This window comes from Maylandia zebra, linkage group LG1 (genome assembly GCF_041146795.1).
Source record: "Maylandia zebra isolate NMK-2024a linkage group LG1, Mzebra_GT3a, whole genome shotgun sequence".
Lineage (NCBI taxonomy): Eukaryota > Metazoa > Chordata > Actinopteri > Cichliformes > Cichlidae > Maylandia > Maylandia zebra.
This window is the reverse complement of record NC_135167.1, coordinates 14,727,211-14,748,939: the sequence shown is the minus strand read 5'-3', so window position 1 is coordinate 14,748,939 and position 21,729 is coordinate 14,727,211. Positions and strand designations below refer to the sequence as shown.

The following is a 21,729-nucleotide window of genomic DNA, read 5'->3' as shown; positions in this document are numbered from 1 at the left end:
ACACACAAAACTACATATATATATATATATATATATATATATGTATATATATATATATATATATATATATATATATATATATATATATATATATATATATATATATATATATATATATATATATATATTCCCTCTCTTTGTTACCATCCTGGAGAAGTGTAGTCGGATGGTAACAAAGAGAGGGAAGGTAGTCAGAACTGAGGGGATTGAACTACCAGAAGGCAACATTGCAGACATAGAGGACAGTTACAAGTACTTGGGGATCCCGCAGGTGAATGGGAACCATGAAGAGGCCGCTAGAAAAGCTGCAACCACCAAGTACCTGCAGAGGGTCAGGCAAGTCCTGAGGAGTCAGCTGAATGGTAAGAACAAGATCCGGGCCATCAACACGTACGCCCTGCCCGTGATCAGGTACCCTGCTGGGGTAATAGGCTGACCAAAGGAGGAGATAGAAGCCACTGACATAAAGACAAGAAAGCTCCTTACCATGCATGGAGGGTTTCACCCCAAGTCCAGCACCCTGAGGCTGTACGCTAAGCGGAAGGAAGGGGGCCGGGGACTGGTGAGTGTCAGCACCACAGTCCAGGATGAGACAACGAACATCCAAGAATACATTGGGAAGATGGCCCCAACTGACCGAGTGCTCAGTGAATACCTCAGGCAGCAGAAACCCAAGAAAGAGGAGGGAGACGAGGAACCAGCATGGAAGGACAGGCCCCTGCACGGTATGTACCACCGGCAGATAGAGGAGGTGGCTGATATCCAGAAATCCTACCAGTGGCTGGACAAAGCTGGACTGAAAGACAGCACAGAGGCACTAATCATGGCAGCACAAGAACAAGCTCTGAGCACAAGATCCATAGAGGCTGGGGTCTATCACACCAGGCAAGACCCCAGGTGCAGGCTGTGTAAAGATGCCCCAGAGACAATCCAGCACATAACAGCAGGGTGCAAGATGCTAGCAGGCAAGGCATACATGGAACGCCATAACCAAGTGGCCGGCATAGTGTACAGGAACATCTGTGCCGAGTATAACCTGGAAGTCCCGAGGTCAAAATGGGAGATGCCCCCAAGGGTGGTGGAGAATGACCGAGCTAAGATCCTGTGGGACTTCCAGATACAGACGGACAAAATGGTGGTGGCTAACCAACCGGACATAGTGGTGGTAGACAAACAGAAGAAGACGGCCGTAGTGATCGATGTAGCAGTTCCGAATGACAGCAATATCAGGAAGAAGGAACACGAGAAGCTGGAGAAATACCAAGGGCTCAGAGAAGAGCTCGAGAGGATGTGGAGGGTGAAGGTAACGGTGGTCCCCGTGGTAATCGGAGCACTAGGTGCGGTGACTCCCAAGATAGGCGAGTGGCTCCAGCAGATCCCGGGAACAACATCGGAGATCTCTGTCCAGAAGAGCGCAGTCCTGGGAACAGCTAAGATACTGCGCAGGACCCTCAAGCTCCCAGGCCTCTGGTAGAGGACCCGAGCTTGAAGGATAAACCGCCCGCAGGGGCGTGCTGGGTGTTTTTTATATATATATATATATATATATATATATATATATATATATATATATATATATATATATATATATTAGGGGTGCAACGATATTCGTATCGATATTGAACCGTTCGATACAGTGCTTTCGGTTCGGTACGCATATGTATCGAACAATACAACATTTGTAATTTATTTTATCAACTTTCCTTCTGACGATGCTGTCTGTGTTGAGCGCTCAGTGAATCTGCGTTCGACTACTCCGCCTAGGCTGCACTGTCGAGCGCAGATCCACTGAGCGCTCAACACAGACAGCATAGTCAGAAGGAAGAGCGCAGGGCACCTCCCCCACCCCTCATTCAGATCTGGCGTTTGGAATTATTTTGGTTTTCATGTGACGTATGACCCTGAAGGTAAGCGAGTCATGGACTAAAGTAAAACAGTATGTTGGATGTGCCATGCAATGCTCAATTACATGGGTGGGAACTAGTGTGTTAGCGCAGTTAGCTCGTTAACGTGTTAGCCGTCTAGCCCCATGCACGGGCGATCGGCGGTAGCTCGTTAACGGAGATTTGCCGTGTTGTGGCGTTAAGGTCATTTCAACGAGATTAACCTGAAAGCACTAGTGGGAACACAACGAATATGACTGCACATTTACACCGACATCATCCTAGTGCAAAGACAAAAACAATAAGCATGCTACTAACTTTAGCCGAGTCATTTAGACAGCTGTTAGCACATGATTCTCCTTATGCTGCTGATAATATAGCCCAGAAGAAGCGGATAGTATAGCTTTTATTTTGGAAAGAGACATTTCTCTGTAATAAACTCTCTTTTCCAAAGATGAGTGATTCCTCAATCAGATACAGGGCTCGCAAAATCGCTAGCCCGACGTCCGGGGGCTAGCGATTTTTTTCAGACGGGCTACCCTGCCCATCGGGCTATTGTAGGAAGGAAAAATATATGTCAATGCTTTTGCATTCTTTCAGAAATGTAGCTGGGTAATTATGTCATTGGCATCGGTGAGCCACTGTCAATATGTGACATATTGAAATCGCGTTTGAATTTGCGCTTGTTTTTTGATTTCACTTTGCAATCGTGCGAACTGTGTATAGAGAGCGACAGCACTGATCTGTGAGTGATGATAATTTGTGCACCAATTCCTCTGACATCGTCTTATTAATCGTTAGCTTACTATGCAAACATGACAAGTGAAATCTCCCGCAGCAAGCTTAAACATATGAGAGGTTGATCGCGCAGAGAATCGCTGAGCTTATGTGAGTCCGTGTGTAAAAGCAGCAGTATATATATTTTAGTTCTGCTGAGCCAAATAAGACAGGTCAGGGTGAAGAAGTGACAGCCAAATAAAAGCTTACCACAAAATGGAGAAGTTATGACAAATCAGACTATAAGGCAAAAAGAAAGTGCAGCTTTATGGTTTCATGGACAAAAGAATTTCTGTGGCTGCAATATGACGAGCTAAATAACCAGGGCTGCACATAAGTGGTCCGCAGGTGCGCATTCGCTGTCAAAATAAAAAACACGCACAAGGGTTAGGGTTAAATTTAAAAACTGTACTTTTGAGTTAAAATATATATTTATAATTTTAATAAATGACAAATTAAAAAGGCATGAACATTTTTTTTGTATCGAAAAAATATCGAACCGTGACACCAAAGTATCGAACCGAACCGAACCGTGAATTTTGTGTATCGTTGCACCCCTAATATATATATATATATATATATATGCCAAAAACACACACTAAGACGCACTATTATTCATGTGAACTCATATAATTTCACCCTCTCTCCCAACACTTTCTCTCCCATCAATCTCTCTCAAACACACACACACACACACACACACACACACACACACACACACACACACACACACACACACACACACACACAAACAACTACGAGGAACCCATTAACACTGATGGAGATATGTATGCCGCTCACATCTGTCACATGTTGCTGCCGTGGCAACACCAGCTGCCGTGGTTACCGGAGGCCTGCTTCTGTAGTGTTATGGGATTTGGTTATTATAGGATAGCTAGCTACCTGTGTGCAGAAAAATATCCCTTTGAGGACAGATTGCTGAGCAATGATACTCCACCATTTGATCTGATAAGTGGACTAATTACAGACTAATCACTGGTTGTAGGTGACAATTACTTGGTGACTGGGATTAGTTAAGATGATTAGATCCACAAGTGTATCGACATCACTTGTGTTCATGGATTGGAAAGGCGGCAATGGCAGACAAAACAATAAGCTTCAAATCTCCAGGTCACCTGATGGTCAAATAAACCTCTCATCATCTACACGTTTTACACTCCTACTGATACAGCATTAGCATTTCCATCCTTTGTGTCAGATGTGTTCAGATTGCTGAACCTCTGCCCAAAACTGCATCTACAAATTAAGGAACAACTTCAGAATAGTGTTCCTCAACATAAAATGAGGGTTCTAACATACATAATATAATCAACGGATTCGGAGAATCTGAAGAAATCTCTGTGTTCTAAAGAAAAGACTGAAAATAAGTTTTTGATGCTTGTGATCTTTGACCCTTAGGCGGGACTGCATTAAGCATGGGACACTTCCACAAACCACTACCCATAAACACAGTTTACTGTGCCATCCACAAATGCACTTTAAAGCTCTATGATGCAAAGAATCATAGACCTTTCAAATACTGAGGTCAGTGAATGCGTATGTGGTGCTTTGCTGTTAGCTTCTAGCATGCTAACCTATATGTGATCAAGACGCAGAAACACCACCATCTTCATTGGTGCTAAAATTAAAACGGGCTGATCTCATCTGGATTGTTATCATTCCTCTATTCAAATCCTTCAGTTCACACAGTTTGGGAGTGGAGTAGTGCCTATGGAACTGGCAGCTTTCACATCTGGAAAAAGCGCAAAACTGATTTTAGAGAAAACTGATTCTAAAAAGAGAGGGGATCACAAAATTTGCAGACAACTGCATTCTGCCCCAACTTTTGTGGAATTGGGGTTGTATTTTCTGTATTTACTTTTACAATGGTGGCTGCTTATATAAAACAGGAGCAGACTTTCAAATATTGAGGTCAGCAAATGCATATGCGACGCTTTGCTGTTAGCCTCAAACATTATAAGTTAGCTATTGTTAACACGGTGTGAAAGAAATCCATTATTTTTATTCATATGATACAGTGTGTTGAGTCAGGACTGAACCAATGTATGTTCCAAATACTATACCATACAAAATAATGTATAGGATGTATTGGTGTATTTTAAACACCCTTTCAAGCACCATAAAGCTGCTCCTAAAGTGGTCTTTATATCCCCTTACATGACAACCTCACACCTTTTCTGATTTATTTTCTTGTTAATTTTTCAAAGCTTTGACATCTAAATTATATGTAAACACTGAAATGATGGATACATGAATTCTAGGTACCTTCAAATGTGCACAACACGTGCTAGGTTATCAGGTTTTCAAATTTTTTGAAAATCAAATCAAATCAAATCACTTTTATTGTCACATTACATGTGCAGGTACATTGGTACAGCACATGTGAGTGAAATTCTTGTGTGTGACCTTCACAAGCAACAGAGTTGTGCAAAATACAATAATGTAAACAAGCAAAATACAAGAATGGCTACATCTGAAACTAATAAATATATGTACAATATATAATAGTATATGCATTTCTGGATGTGTATACTAAATATTTTTCTACGTGTGTGTGTGTGTGTGTGTGTGTGTGTGTGTGTGTGTGTGTGTGTGTGTGTGTGTGTGTACACATATTTTACAAATTAAATAGAGTGCAGTTAGCAGAGAACTGGGATATTTTTAGATAATAACTCCGGGCTTGCACTTTCTGGCTGAGTTATGATAACTTGGGCGTGAACAAGCGAATAGGCTAAGTAAAAAAATAACCACTGCATGTCAGGATCATAGAAAGCTTTACTTTTTCAATCTGACTGCACGCTAACTGCAATGATCCCCGCCTTGGTAGCTGCTGACAGATGTTTAATCTACAACCACATCTAGGCAGACACATCAATGAATCTGTTAATACAAACATTTTAAGTGCATAAGGCATTTATATCCAGAAGAAACTCCAACGGTTAAGTGCACTGTACTTGACATAACATGTTCTAATTGACAAAAAAAAAGTACAGATAAAAGCAATCTTAATAAATCTCATACTGACATCAAGAGGTCCTTGGGGAGGGCATATATATTCACAAACATATCCTTCTTTGGCTCTATTCTTATGTCTCGTGGGAAACTGTATACGTTTCACTTTATAAACATGGATGGTTTTAACTTTCCACTGATCTAAAACAGTCACTTTGCTAGTGACTTAAACATACACACACATAGTGACCCACTTTCCTGAGCTAAACTGGACAAGCAAAAACAGATCACCCTCCATCCATTTATGATTTGGGTGTGTATATAAAGGATGAATACACAAACACAAGTCAGACATGCAGATATACACACCACTGCAATAAGGACAGAGGCCTTAAGTGAGTGCAGCTGTGTAGCCAGATGTGCTTTAGAGTCCTAGTTGAGTCCAGCTTGTTTACATTAACTGATAGCTGCGTACACAGTCTATAAGTGGATGAGCATTCAAACCGTGGTTTGTCTTCAGCAATATATTATCTTGACATTTAAGCACAATGACAAATCATTTTATGGATGCTTGTTTTTATGCGTGTTTGTGAGCAGACTTGCACACACCTACACATTGAACTGCAGACATCCAGACAGGAAAATATTCAAAAGGTAAGCACGGCGAAGGTCATCATTAGCATAGTATTAACGACCCTGTGTGTGAATGTCTGAGCACTTGTATTACTCACACACTACTCACAAATGTGTTTACACAGTCACAGTGTGAGGACTTTTTTTATGTTTTATGGGGATGAAGAGTGAAAAAAAAATCATTAAATTTCAAAGTGAGTAATTTGATTTGAAGGCTACAATAAGGGTAAATCTATGGAAATTGAATGCAATGTATGCAATGGCTAAAGAAATGGTAATACGACTCTTTGTGTGTGTGGGTCAAGCATAACTTGCATAACGTTGTGTAGTCAGATCCATGACACAGACAAAGGCATGTGAACGTGTGTGTGTGTGTGTGTGTGTGTGTGTGTGTGTGTGTGTGTGTGTGTGTGTGTGTGTGTGTGTGTTAGCTGTTTAATCAGATGGTTGATGTGTGTTTGTGTTTTAGCTGTGCGGTGGGTCACATATGTCACAGTGTCCTGTGGGACTAACACGGGGTCTCACGCTGACAGTGCATCAGGAACCCATACACCCACACAAAATACACAAGCCAAATTGCTGCACTGGCATATTTGGAGAAGGAGAAGGATTATTAGGTCAAACTAATGACTTTAGTTCAGCGTTTCATGATGCAGAACACCTGCGTAGTTTAAACCATTCTTGTAAAACGTGTCTGGGTTTAAAAAAAAAGAAGAAAACCAGTCAGGAAATTCTAGATGGCTAAAATACCTGAACCATTAAATTTTTCAGTAACAGCCCAGAGGGGTTTTTTTTCCATCAATGAAACTAACCTCTGCTCTTGCAGTGGAGTTTCTGCGCAGACAAGAGCAGAAAACACGTGTAATATAGGTAAGACACTTGAATTAGCAACTTCCAATTAAAGTTTCTTTATAACGTGCATAACTTCATCTCATGAGTAAAAACAAGCTGAAAGGAAGAGAGCAGGTTACATTTGTAATTTGATATTTTTCCTGCTGGGCATTCAGCAAGACAGTGCAAATTCTTTCTTTTTTTTGGGTTTAATTAAAAATTATCTTAATACTTTAGCTATCCAGCACTATGGTCAACCTGCTGTCTTTAAATGTGTTTATAATAAACTGATTTGACTTACATGTTGTTTTAAGTTTCTCAGGATTTAACCACTTCTCTACTTACATGAAACGTATTCATTTTACTGATAATAGGTGTTATTAAAAAATTATTATATTGATTTAATGCACTTCATTAGCTGTGGGTATTGTACTGTTGAATCAACACTTTTCAAGAAGTAGTGTCAGGTGTCTGTTTGAACTCGAGGATCGAACACTCTAATACTATAAAAAGAACCAACCCCAAGGAAAAAGAGTCAAAATAACTAATTTATGCAAGAACCGCTGGAGCGACTTGAGTCACTTCACACATGAGAAACTTCTTAAAAATAAAAATGCAAACAACAGATTTAAAAGTACAGAGACACGTGTTTTCTCTTCTTAGTGTGAAACTACTATCACAGTCTTCAAGGTGTTGCATCCACAGTGTAAAATAATGTAATACAACACATTTTTTCCAATGTCAAATTCCACTCCTGTTCATACTTTGAAGGTTAAATCAGTGAAGCAAATTGGGACAAGTCAATAAAATCTATTTTTTATTAACAGACCCTTGAGCCACATGAGATATTTTGAAATTCAATGACCCCAAGATTTCTGCACTAGATTCATTGATACTATTGAGCTCATTTCCACGTCTTCATCAATCCATTTTAATTGCTTATCCAATTCAGGGTCACAGGCAGGCTGGAGACAATTCAGCTGACATTGGGCAAGAGGTGTAGAACACCCAGGACAGGTCACCAGTCTCTCACAGGGAGACAGACCACCATTCACACTCAAATTCATCTCTACTGCCAATTTAGATTCACCAAATAACCTAACATGCATGTCTTTGGACTGTGGGAGGAACTAGATCACCGAGAGGAAATTCACACAGGCAAACTCCACTTAGAAAGTCCCCATCCAAGTAATAAGGTGAACACCCACAATCTTATTGCTAACTATTGCCCACACACTATATGCCATCCTCATTTCCATATCCTCTTCCAGTAAGGTCATACTATTTTATGTCTATATTGAGACAGCTTTTAAATGAAGACATACACACTACCTAAACTAGTTATAATGCTGATTGTTGTGCATGCGTTTTTTCTACGCTGCAATAAAGTTAGCCACAATGGGAACTTTAATCAGCCTGAAATGAACCCAGCCTCACAAATGACGCTTTAATTAGTGGTCTGGCAACTGAGACTCCCAACTAACCCCTGCTGTTCCTAACAATTTCCAACTGTAATACTCTCGAACTAATAAAAATACAGCATTTCCACACCACTTGTTGTCTTACAGTCTTTACAGCAAATTCCACTATGCCACTCTAAGTCTACATCTGACTCAACAGCTTTGCCTTATCAGCCCCGTGGCATATAATTTAAGCCTATTTGTTACCAATTAACTCAATGTCTGATATGAGGCCCATTGTTTTATAACTAAAATTCAGTCAGCTGTAGCAGAAGGACATCAGACCCAAAGGCAAAGAGCAGTCAAAAGTTAAATTCGTCTAGTGATAAGTAATGTCACATTAATTCATAATCAAGTTTTAAAAACAAACAATAATAAGAAAACCTATTCAGTGTAGAAAAGGTAAGAAATGTGAGCTGCATATCTGTATATATGATGCATTTGTACGCCCAGGTGAATGTACACTCTGGGACTCCTGGAAATATCCTGGCTATTGAGAAATGCTGCACTAATGAAAATAAAACTGATTATATAGACTACCCACAGAAACAAATGATACACCTGTCAAAGAAAATGAGAAAAGGCAGGAGTCCAAGTGGATTAATACTAGTCTTTGAGGTTAGTGTCTTACAGTAATCCATCACATTAATTCCCTCAAAAGAAGAAAAGCAATATAGACTAAAGCGAGCTCATTGATTTTGGTAATATGTTCAATCAGGCAAAATGGGAAACTCCAAGACAGAAATCAAAATGATCTCGCCTATGTTTTTCATTTTGTTTTGGCAGTGACAGTATTGGATAAACAGCTTCACATACAATTATGATCCCAAATCCCAAAGGCTCTTTGGTTTCTGCTCCTTTTTCTTTGCAGCTGGTCAAATGGGGGTTGGACAAATTACAGCATCCTTATGATTTATGGCAACAATAATGCTGACGACACACCAACACAGTAAGCAAGAGCATGATTACAAGTCCCCTCTTTCATGAGCAACAAAGTTAATAAGTGCCAGTGACCAAATGCCACAGTTAATGAAGGAGCAAGTTATTTTTGGACGCTATGAAACTGAGCATAACCACTTGTGTGTGACTTCCTACACACTTTTTCAGATACGCTATAAGACAGAAGGACAAACAAAACTAAGAAATTTACCTTGCTGGAATAAGGTCCAGGGATGAGCAGTTTTAGTGCCTGTCGTTTCAGCTCTGTCAGCCTTGCATTGCAGTTCTCACACCATATCCCTCTTTCACTTCCAGGGGAACTTCCACTGCCTGAGGCCGGCGATCCTGTCCCAAAACCTGGTGAGCCACCTAGCGAACCGGGTGATCCTGTCCCAATGCCTGGGGAGATGGTCCCAGGTGACCCAGAGAAGGATCCTGGTGAGGAGATTCCTGAGCCTGGGGATGGTGTTCCCGTGGAGCTGGGCATGGAGCCAGCACCCTCCGGGGCGGGGCGTGTACCGGAGCGGGTGGTCTCATCATAGGCTTTTCGGTACCATGTGTCCGGGAAGAAGGAGGAAGATTTGGTCGGCGATGTGTCAGGGACCTAAGAAAAAATTTTCCGAAGAGAAAAAATTAATGATGGTGTATTTCCAAGATGCAAATTTTTACAGTCACTGCAGGAAAGTCAAAATATGTATATAATATAATCATTGTGTTTATGTGCATTACACCGACAGCACATGGCCAGTATATCAATCTGCACCTGCCTTTGTGTACTAATATAGAGATATGTTTCTGAAATAAAGTTAAAGCAAGTAAACATTTCTTTAATTAAAAATTCAACAACTAATTGTTCTGCTTTAACAAAAAAATGAATACCCAAATCACAGATTCAGCATCCATTGTTATTCCACAATCAACACTAAAAATGTTGATTTCTCTTAAAAGAAAAAAGGCTAAGCAGACACAGAGTGTCCTGTGAATAACCCACACAGGAAATGTGTGATCAGGGATCAAGATTAGACGGAGTCTTACCTAACATTAGGACATTAAATTAGACAGACATTCAGTTAAAAACCTACAAACAGAGAATGACATTAAACATTTCCTGCAATGGAACGACAAGTCATCCTACTGAGTGCTTCCATAAACCACTAAATAGGATTAAGCCAGGATAGACCTGTTATTTTGTTCTACTCAACCACATGGGAACATCAAACAAGCAGCAAAGAGTGGAGAATTTGATCTTTTGCGGCTGGGTAAATCCAGTCAGAGAACAGACCCATTGATGTGGTGGAGGCTGTAAAGGTTGGGCACTCCTGTGATCTTTCTCTCGAGGGCTATAATAAGGCAGCAAAGAGTTGAGGCTGATAAATGGGAACGCTCAATCATCTCCAAATGAAGAGGTGGTTATATTGTGCCAAACGGCGTGTTATAAATTATTGTTAATTAGTCTTTGTAGATGATAGGCAGTGACACAGGTGTGACTATAATAGTCTTCACTGATTTAGCACTTTGGTGCTCAGCAAGTGCTACTTCTGGGGATCATTCAGTGAAAATGCATGCCAGCGTTGTGACACCATAACACCATAAGCACTGATATTTGAAGTGTGATCTTCACAAAGCAATCAGCAGTAGGAACACAAATCTTACAAGAACCTTCAAGTTTCATGTTTATGTCACCCTGAAAACGAAGCAAACGGCAGTCTCCTATAAAAATGGGTGGAGTGTGAGATGAAGTGCATGCAGCAGTGAACGGATGATAAGTTTTAATGTTTACCAGGCTGATTGGGAACAGAGGTGTGTCCACCCCTCGGCTGCTGGAATGAATAACCTACCCCATATTTTCTGCTCCGGCTGCTCACAGACCTCTCCTTAGTCCCCGACAGTGAAGTCATGTTGGAGGTGAGAGGAATGGGGAGGAGGAGAGGAGAGGAGAAAGAACCTCTGCTACAGCTTCACATCCAAAAATAAATAAATTAAAAAATAAAAAATAAAGACCACCGGATCAATTTCAATTAACCACACGCCCCAGCAGTTTGCTCTTCTCGGGCTGGTGGTAACCTCACGCCACTTCCAGATGCATGATGAACCCAGTTACATCCCCATGCTGCGTCTAAGAGACACACAATAAAAAATCACAGATGGTTTCGGTCTCTTCTTAACAAACCGCACGGTTTGTTGCGTCTAAAATAGCCCTCGAATTACTCCTAAAAGCACACAAGAATCACACAGGTCGGTGAAAAAGACCGCTCCCCTTCAGCAGAGTCTATGAGCTGAATGAAGCTCTCTGTTCAACAGCGCTCTAGAGTGGCACCGCACTCAGCCCAGCCTCTCTCCATCAGCTCTGCGTCTCAGGCTGGCCAGGTAAAGCAAACACCCCCACCCCCCTCAGGGGGTAGCTGAAATTCCGACGCACGGCGCAGGTCTCCTTCTCTAACTAGACCGTGTGAGATTCGGCTGGTTCAGACCACTGCTACAGAAGTCATCTCCTCGTTGTTTGTACTTTGAGTGTTACTATCTGCGCCCTCCTCTTGACTTCCTGCGGCTCCGCCGAAGCCAGCAGTTGACTGAAGAGACAGGAGCAAGAACGCACATCTGGATGAAGGCGGGGCCAATTTATCCCTCATCTGCCTCAGGCCAATGCACGTCCAAAGGTGCCAGTTGAGTGACAGGTGGATTTCTGCCTGATTAAAGTGGAAAGTGGTGGAGTTTAGGAACATAACTTTAAGGTGTTTAAAAAAAATTGTAAGCTTTCAAGTCATTTTGACCAAAGCTATAAAAACTTTGTATTTATGCGAGATTCATTTTTGGACAGTATGGACTGAGAAAAAATATACTTACATATAAATAACAATTAAACCGATTTTCTATGAGGAAAATCCAACGAATGGAGGCATTTCAAAGACTTTACTTATTTATTTGTATTTTATTTTTTTTAGTTTGGTGTCTTGGAAGTACTTGGATTTTAATTCCTGATTACAGCCCCGAAAACCTCTCAATCAAGCAGGCAGTGGTATCAGATAGAATAAAATGGATGAAGAAAATCATCAAATTACAACGAGACTAAAAAATGTTAAATAACTGTGTACTCAGTGTCAAAGACATCTCAGCCCTGTTGCTGTAAGCTTAACCACCGGCCTTTGACCTCTGTCAGTCAAACAGAAACAAAAACAAATAAAAAAGTGTCAATTGTGACTTTTCAGCAGGTAAAGCTGTAGGGTGGTGAGCCCCTAATTGAAGAAAATATCTGTAGAAAGCAAAGCTAGGACTGTAGCATTAAGATCCAAGCATGAGCAGCAGCAATACTTCTACGTGATGGAAAGGTTTAGGAAACCCATGTGAACACAGGATGAGTGGTCACACAGTGCCCTCTTTTGTTCCCAGGAGGGCATTGCGGTTGAAACCAGACACCAACAGGTAAGTGAAAGTAGACTGTTGAACAGACCTGTTTCCCATCCTTTCCCACTCTTTTTCCTTTTTAATGACTGCGTAATCAGAGAAGATTTTGCTTTTTTTCTTTCTTGCTTAGTCTTTCACACTTTTTTACCAGAAGAGATTTTGCTGCACTAAAGGTGAGTGTCGATTTTAGAGAAAGAAGTGGTATTGTGAGCGCTCTGCAGTTGGGTAGTGTCGCTTTGACTTACACTTTTAACACAGAAATTTCAAAAAGAAACAAACAAACAAAAAACCTACAGGCATGCTGTTTTTAATTTTGCAAATGGTTAGCACGTCTAACAGGAAAAAAGTCCTGGGCTCAAATCCGGGGTTGTGTAGCCTTGCTTTGTATAGTCTGCATGTTCTCCCTGCCCATAATTGTGAAAGTGGACTTGTGTGGTTGTCTCTAGGTTTTCGCTCTGCGAGAATTTGGACAAGCAGGTTGTACTCTGCTACCCCTATGATAAACTAGATAAGCTTCAACGCTGAATTAGAGCACAGCAGTAAATAATAAATAAATAAATAGAATAAAACGAAATAAATACAAATAAAAAAGATTACACGAATAGCAAAACAAGCTTTTTTATGTGTCTCTGTAAAACTCTGTGGATCTGGAAGCAAGTTACAGTAAAAAAAAAAAAAAAGTCACATGACTGTCTTTTTTTCTATGTGTGTATATATATAACTTATTGAATTTGGTAGCTTTTTGTGAGATTGGAAGACAATGTCGCTTTAGAGTTAATACAGCAAAAAATGGGGGCAGTTTCAAAAAATTCAAAATTAAACCCGGTATGTTTGGGTGGCATTTTTTTTCATATTACATTTTTATTTGAATTATTTAATTCTTGCCTCCTACCCATGCATAAGCCTATTAAAATCTCTTCTAAACAGTATATAGCTGCAAGTTGTGCACACATCCTGTGCTCAACCACAACACTAAATCCGTGAACAGCCAAGCGTGTCCTTCTCGCTTTTTCAGACATAAAATCACGCCCTCCGGTCCAGATGGTGGCGGCAAATCTTTTAGTGTGGTATACAGTCCACGAGAAATAACAAACATTTGTTAACAGGAATTGTCTGCACGACGCATTGCTTTCACTATTGACTGCAGGTTTTGTTTCGGGGTTAGGAACTCCTTTTTTTCGTGCAACTTTTGGTAACGGTGAATGTTTACATGCAACAACTATGTCAAGGGTTTTAACTGGAGCTAAAAGCTAGCGAGTGGCACAAAAATACCGAGTTTAGGGTTCCTAAGGTAAGTGGCTAGTTGTAGCTCTTGTCATTACTTCGCTTGACTCGGGCAGAGGTGGTCAGTCAGTCGCTATTTTTATGGGTCTACGTCGTAGTTTGGCGGCAGTTAATTTGTTGCATTGCTTGTTTTAGTTGATCCGTACGTCAACGTTATTGCATTATATAAAGGGCGGAATAGTGACATGGCTTTAGTGTGACAAGTGGCGCATAACTACAATACGGAACTGTGTAAACCCCCGTGAACAACTTTGTGATTTGTTAGAAACTAGGTTTTTATGCCTGTTTACTAGCGAGCAAGTCTTGTTAGCAAGCGAGCGCTCTTATCTGGTTGACCTGCAGCACATCTTGGGCGTTGCGCTGTTACTGCACCGTTAAACTTTGTTTTTCAAATGTTTGTTGTGCCGTTTGCACATGTATGGTTTTCTTAAAACCCAAATTCATAAATGGTAGAGTTTCCCGTTAAAAAGGTACTTAGACGCCCAGTTCCAGGACACTGTTGTCTCCGTGACAACAGCTTTTCCGCATATTTGTGAATTCACTACGCATGTCAAGAATAACCTGCGAATATCGCGTTTAGTGCCAAACTCATCCAAGGCGAAAGTACGGCCTACTAAGCATGCCGATTGAGCAACATCGCCTTACTTTACTTTTTTTTTTTTTTAAATCAGGCATAAAGCTACTGCGGCTACCGGTTTATCAACCCTGGCGCCTACTACGGACCTTCAACTCCCCCAAATAAAGAAAATAAGCCCCGATTAATGTCAGATCGCTGGTATTCCGGTGTCCCAATGAACTCCAGGGAAAGCTTTCCACAAGGAGGAATACACCAAATATTACAGCAATGAAAGGTAATCAAAACTTTTATGAACGAGAACTCTGAGTTACATTTTAGAAAGTCGTTGAGACAGCCAGATGTTTTCATATGAACACACAAATTTACTCAAAATGACAGTAGAAAAATGACCACGTGATTTTTTTTTTTCTCTCCCCCCCCTAGGTGCACCTGGAAAAACAAGGAAAAAGGAACCTAAAAAGAAGTCGCCAGAGAAAGACCCCTCAGATGCGGTTTTGTCTCCCAGCACAGATGATTCAAGTGCTGTGCCAGGCACCGGCAACTGCAGCGACTGCGGCCTTGTCTTTTCAATAGAGGCTAGTACTCCAAAAAATGAAAGGGAGAAAATGAGGTTTGCACAAGAAGCCTGCTTGACCTCCACACCAGTCTACAGCACCACCTATGATGTCCCGTCAACCATTTCAGGCTCCCCTCCTGAAGGGGAGCTACAATACACTGAGTTCATCACTCAGATAAAGGTATGGTATAAAAGTGAAATTTATATATTTTTATAATCCCACATAGCTTCAGTGAATTCAGTTTCCTTTTATGTTCTGTTTTATGTCCTAATTTCCTTCGGGATTAATAAAGTATTCTGATTTAGACAACAGCGGTAGATTCACAGTCAAAACCTCAACGTAAGCGTAAGAGACCGGTTAAACAAAGACAGACAAAGACGCAAACGCAGACCGATGGTAAAACCGATGATCCTCCAGTCAAGTGCCGGCGTGGTAGGAAGCCAAAAAGAGAGACTGGGAATTTAAATAAAGAGAAATCATCCTCCCGCTCCAGGCCAAGATTTGAACTCCAGAAGGCTGAAGCAGAAAGTCAAGGTAGTGTATTATTCAGTACTGTTGTCCCCAAGCACAGCCAGTTCTGTGAAGCCACATTTTTTACATTTGTTTTTTATTTTGCACAGTCTGTCTTGCATGTCATGTGTTTTTAATTGGCATGGAGAGCTGCAGGTGTGCTCTAATTCTGTCTCTTCTTAACTCCACAATAGATGACTCCATGATGTCTTCGGATCTTTCAATAGAACTGAGTCATCATGAAGAACAGCTGTCTACTTTGTCCTACCAGAAGGATGACATAAGTGATGAGGAGGACGAGGAAGAGCTCCCAAGTTTCCTGATGCGGACAGACGAAAGTGAGCGAGACCACAAGGATAACTGGAGTCTGTGACGGTACAGGACACTGAGTTGATTTGTTTATTTTTGTTTTGACTTTCAGAGCCCCCATCCATTACCGAAGGAGCATTTGTGTGGCACAAATATAGAAACTATCCATATTGGCCTGCATTGGTGAGTACATAATGGTGACATGTGATAAAATCACAATTTAGCAGATTCTGGTTAATGTTTTCCTTTTCTTTTATTGAATCAATGCCTTAAATGCTTTTTTGATACGTGCTGTCAGTCAGCCTACTATTGTATATCTTGAATTTACTAGATGATGAATCAAAAAAAGTGTTCACTGTTAAAATGACAATAATTGCCCATGAAAAACATTGACTCACCTTTTGTTTTGTTTTTTATTTGTTGTTTTGTTTGCTGTAGGTAAAAAGTGTGAACAGAAAGCACAGAAAAGCCAGTATCATCTTCATTGATGACTCAATCATTGAGAAAAAGAAAGGGTAGGATGTTTTCTCTTTTTGCTTTGTTTCTTGCTTGTCTTTAGGTGATACATACACTCACCAGCCACTTTACAAAGTACACCTTGGTTGGACATGTAGGTCCACAATGTGGATCTCCCTTTACACCATACTCCAAAGGTCATTTGAGAACCGTGAACCCACTGTCATGTTCAAGAAAGTACTTTGAGATTATTTGAGCTTTGCGAAATGGTGCTTTATCTTTCTGGAAGGGATAAAGGGTGATGGACATGGTCAGTAACAATGCTCAAGTAGGCTGGGGCATTTAAACAATGCTAAAGTGGTACTAAGGGTCCTAAAATGTGGCATGAAAATATCAATCCTCACTATTGCATCACCACTAGCAGCCTGAGCCATTGAGACAAGGCAGGATAGATCCATGCTTTCATGTCGTTTATGCCAAATTCTGATTCTACTATCTGAATAATGGTCAACAGACCAGGCACCATTTTTCCCATCTTCTATTTCTCCAGTTGGAAATGTACAATTTTTGGTGAGCCGTTGTGATTTGTAGCCTAGGTTTCCTGTTCTTAGCTGATAGTAGTGGCACCCACTGCTGCCTAGTAAATCCTAGCAATCATTGTGTGGGAAAGTCCAGTTTATAAAATATTCATGGCAGTCCAACTGGCAGCAACATCCATTTAAAGACATTTAAATCACCTTTGTTCCCCATTCTAATGCTCAGTCTGAATTTCAGCAGGTTGTCTTGGTCATGTCTACATGCCTAAATGCATCGGGTTATTGCCATGTGATTAGCTAATTAGATATTTGCATTAAGAATTTGAACTGTATCCAATGAAGTGGCTGATTAGTGTATGCACATTACTTAGTGTTGTTACATTTATGTTATTTAAATAAACGTTTCAGTTGGGTGTTTGTGTTTCTAAAGGTTTGCTGTGGCTCTAAAATGCTTGAAACCTTTTGACTGTGAAGAAGCTAATGAACTCATGGTAAGAACTGCTCACAGAGTATGTTCGGATTTCTGAAAATGTTCACTTGACACAACGGTAAACTGTTTTTGCTTTTTTGTTGGTTTTAAACAGTGTAAAGCCAAAGAAAGCTATGATGCTGCAATATCATGGTCCCTGGATCTCATAACCGACTACAGATTTCGGATTGGTGAGTTGCTTATGTAATGCCTCAGCAAGCAGAAACACTGTTGTGTGTGTGATATGTTGTTTAAACAATATTGGGATGATATCACTGAATTAGCTGCAGTACTAATCATGTTTTATCTTTGTAGCATGTGGCTCATTTTCTGGCTCCTTCATACAGTACTTTGATCACGATATGAGTAAGTTTCATCCTTGACCTGGAATCAGAAATTTCAACGAGGCTAGCACAGAATTAAAAAGTTGAATACACCTACAGATTCGCTAGGCCCCGATGTTGCTCTTGACTGCTGGTCTGAATTGGTTTAGGTTATCCTGTGAGGAGGAGGTATCCAAAGGCAGCTTCAGAGAGACTAACCATCATCAGTGATTCAACAATGGAGGAGCCATGTGATGTTAAGGAGGACAGCTTTAGTGAACAGCAGAAGGAAATAAGGTGTTCAAAGAGGTTGCTGCCAGATCGGACCCATGCTGCCCACAACCGCGCAAATGAGAAGCTTGTACATTTCATTGTCAAGCAACACATGGTCGACGCACACCTCCTGGTATGAATGACTCTGTTGCTTTTCTGCTGGTGTAATTCTTGTTCCATATCATTTAATCCAATATAGGTATACCAAGAAACTGTTCAGTGTGCATAGCAGTGACTTGGCCGATAGAGTTTTAGGGGGTGATTGTTTGTGTTCCTCAAAAAGCTACAGTTCTGGTGTCACTTCACTAAAATTATGTAAATGTTGCAGCAGTGCTGAGTAATGAGTGCTGCTTTGATCTTTTAGGACAGCCCAAACTGAAACAGAAGCAGAAAGCAGAGTTTTTTACCAGCTCAAAATAATTTAATATTCTGAGTAATTTGGACTATTTGTTTTCCTTTATGCCACCAAAGTTTTATGAGATGAAAACTCATATTTGGTTTCTGTGGATCAACTTAGGCTTGAAACTTTCCTGCTCAAATTATGTAACTTTTCAGCTTTTGAGTTATTGACTGCAACAGTGCCGGATCTAGTGCACCGCTAACCTGACCCCACTGTGGGCTTCCCATTGTGGGCTGTGTGGGTACGCCAGTACTGGGGGTAGTGGGTTTGCCCATTTAAAAAGCCCATAAAGGGGCCCCCAAAAGGTAAAACTGCTGCCAGCCCTGTGTGGGAACACCCAACTGTGAGACCCACGTGAGAAATGTGTGGGTTTGCCCCAACCCACACAGCTTCACAGTTCACCCACTGCACAAGCACGTTTGTAGGCCACGGTTTTCATCTGTTTTTACAATACAGAATCACAATACATATAAAGACTGGGTGAGGTTGAAACACCAATCAACAACAAGGGCTTTGAAGTGCTGCAAGAGAAGAGCCCTGTTCTGCCCTACTAATGAAGTTACAATAGATCCAAACAAAAGCCTTTCAACTGTAATTCTTCGTGGAAACCAAATATGCCTTGACTTTGACTTCCTCTTTTAGCTGGCGTTACCATCTTGGAAGTTTAGAAAAAACACATGATGACCAGCTGACTTAAAACATGTAGCCACTGGTGACCTTTCATCTGAATTCCTTTAGTTGCTTTTATGTGCAGAGATCCTTTTTTTGTGTCTGTTTGTTTGTTTTTGTTTTAATAAATCTTGATTAGTTTTCACAGCATATACCAGCCCAAATGTGGATTTCAACAACTAAATCATAAACAACAATTTGTTTTTTGTTTTTTATTTTAAACTTATTTCCAGTGTGTGGAAACAAATGCACGTCTCCTTTGGCCATAGCATCACATTTGCCACAGTTACATAGGTCTGGAAATTAAAGATAGTCAAAGACTAGACATTTAAATTCAACTTGCCATCATTTATGTTCTTCTTAGTTCCTTGTTATAGTAATGGAAAGAAGGATCGGGATAGATTTTTATTAACACTTTTTTTTTAATTTCATTTATATAGTACAATACTATGGTTATCATCAACAAATGCATATTATTTTTCTGTTATAAAGGTTAATGTTTTACCTTGATTGATGACATACCACTCATGATTATATGCTATTATTTGCTGATGCTGATAACTGTTTATAGCTGAAATGCCCTAGTTTGCCGTTAGGTAAACGCAAAGAGGTACTTATAAGTGAGTACCAATATTTTGTTTGTCCTAACTGTTTATCAAGACCAGGTGTCCTATGCTCTTATACGTTTCTGAATTGCGCGCTCTGTTAGTATGACACCAGAGCAAAGTCAAAAGCCGTCTCTGTTAAGACGTGGAGATTTATTTGAATAAAGTACGGGTGGTAGAGGCCACAACGAATGTAAGCTGACCTCGATTTTAGTATACCGTACTTACAAATTTAAGTTCACCCCAGTAATGTCCAATACTTTCAGGAGCTCAACCAGTTATGCAAAGAGTGTGCCAGAGCATGCAAAAATTAAACAAACATATGGATGAATATTGAAAGTATTTGCATATGAATGCTATTTAAAAAAAAAAAAAAAAAAAAAAAAAAATTTCAGTTGCAGTTCTTTTTAAAATCTGACATCTGAGCTGCGCCACACTAAGATGTGATGGCATAAGAAACTATAATTGATTGAATAAATCTCTTCCCATTGTATCACACTTCCTACAGGCTGTGATCCATGGACAGGAGAAGTCCAGGTGGCTTCGCTCCTTCTTAAGTGACAATCGTAGACGAGTGGTGAACATATACCTTGAAGATGACCATCAGCTCGACCAAGTCTACTGCTACCTAAATGAGCTCTATACAGCAGCTGTGGCCAACGCCCCCTGCGTAGCTGATGTGAAATCCATGGATCGTGTCCCTTTTGTCCTGGATGTGCTTCTTCCTGAGGTGAGCTAAAGCCTGCATGAGTGCTCACAGGTTTTGTTTGCAATGTTTCCTGATATGCAGTTCAGTTTCTGTAGTCCAGGTGTTATGAGTTTGTTTCTGTGCAGGCCATTATTTATGCCATTGCTGGAGTGGACAACATTTCAGTAAAAACAGCAGAAGAAAAATACCTCAGGGGGCGGCGTATAAGTAACAGGTAAGACTTTCATATGTTAAATTTTTAAAAAGAATGACTTCATTGATAAATACTAATTTTTTTTTGTTGTTGTTGTTGTTGTTGTTTCAGAGAAAGGCAGCAGTTTGATTTAAAGATTGAGCAGCAAATGAGGAAGAAATCGCATCCAAACACTTCCATTATTCTCTGACTGTCGGTCTGAGTGTCAAGATTTGTGACATTTTGAGTGTTTTAAGTTTTGTTTATAAGTAATGCAGCCATAACCGGTGTGCCTTGCAATCAATCACTGCACTGTTTTGTTTGTTTGTTTTTTTTGTTTGTTTTTGTATACTTGTAAAAAGTGAATATCAAGCATATAATAAAACCTAAAAACAGGCCATGAAATGTAATCATGAAAGGCAGTTTCATCACCTAACTTTATTCCGTAAGTGGAAATGTACACATGGCCAAATCGCTTCTCAAGCAGCTCAAGTATTAATGATCTGTCTGCATGTGCTTTTATCAGAGTTTTACATGAAATAAAAAGTGTTATAAAACTTTTTGTTGAACTGTGAAGGTTCTCATAAACACTAAAGGGACAGTCACACAGAGACCATAGAAAGGCAAAAAACCCTCTGCAATGGTGAAGAAAGTGGTAATAAACATTCCCCCACATCAAGGTGAGCAAATGAAGCAACCACCAATGAGAGAGAAGGATACCCCTGATTCACATATGATGGGGTGGAAAATGAATTGGAGGCAATCGGATCCTGGAGCGTTTATAATTTCCATGCCAGTAATTGACAGTTGCTCTATGGACACGTCTCAATAAAAGGCCAAATGCCAACAGACTTCGTCACACCAGCAATAATAAACAGTACAGTACATACAGTTTGTGTGTTTGCTGATGTTGAGCTGATAGAAACTGCATTTGAAATTAAGTGACACTTCAAAATATTACTCCCTTTATGCCCCTTGCTCC

The 21,729-nt window shown here is 40.4% G+C and overlaps 2 protein-coding genes across 5 annotated transcripts in view; one reads left to right on the top strand and one right to left on the bottom strand.

Annotated features, from left to right (window-relative positions):
- Nucleotides 1-12,049, bottom strand: part of kif26ba (kinesin family member 26Ba) — a 101,045-nt gene extending 88,996 nt beyond the window's left edge. For all 3 annotated transcript variants that reach the window (XM_076881918.1, XM_076881926.1, XM_076881932.1), the window contains exons 1-2: nt 11,335-12,049; nt 9,708-10,100 (exon numbers count right to left, since the gene is read on the bottom strand). In XM_076881918.1, coding sequence (XP_076738033.1) covers nt 9,708-10,100; nt 11,335-11,394 — 453 coding nt within the window. In that variant the 5' untranslated portion in view covers nt 11,395-12,049. The remainder of the gene's footprint in view (nt 1-9,707; nt 10,101-11,334) is intronic.
- A 1,882-nt stretch (nt 12,050-13,931) lies between these two features.
- si:dkey-127k13.1 (PWWP domain-containing DNA repair factor 3A) lies at nt 13,932-21,307 on the top strand. 2 transcript variants are annotated; one of them, XM_004539509.5, is made up of 14 exons: nt 13,932-14,058; nt 14,854-15,033; nt 15,183-15,496; nt 15,622-15,850; nt 16,021-16,164; nt 16,248-16,318; nt 16,574-16,650; nt 17,558-17,618; nt 17,712-17,787; nt 17,912-17,962; nt 18,090-18,325; nt 20,375-20,596; nt 20,701-20,789; nt 20,880-21,307. In XM_004539509.5, the coding sequence occupies exons 2-14, from the start codon at nt 15,027-15,029 to the stop codon at nt 20,956-20,958; spliced, it is 1,656 nt and encodes a 551-aa protein (XP_004539566.1). In that variant the 5' UTR covers nt 13,932-14,058; nt 14,854-15,026; the 3' UTR covers nt 20,959-21,307. The 2 variants fall into 2 exon arrangements, with proteins under 2 accessions (XP_004539566.1, XP_004539565.1); XM_004539508.5 differs by having other exon boundaries at nt 13,938-14,189.
- Nucleotides 21,308-21,729: the final 422 nt, after the last annotated feature.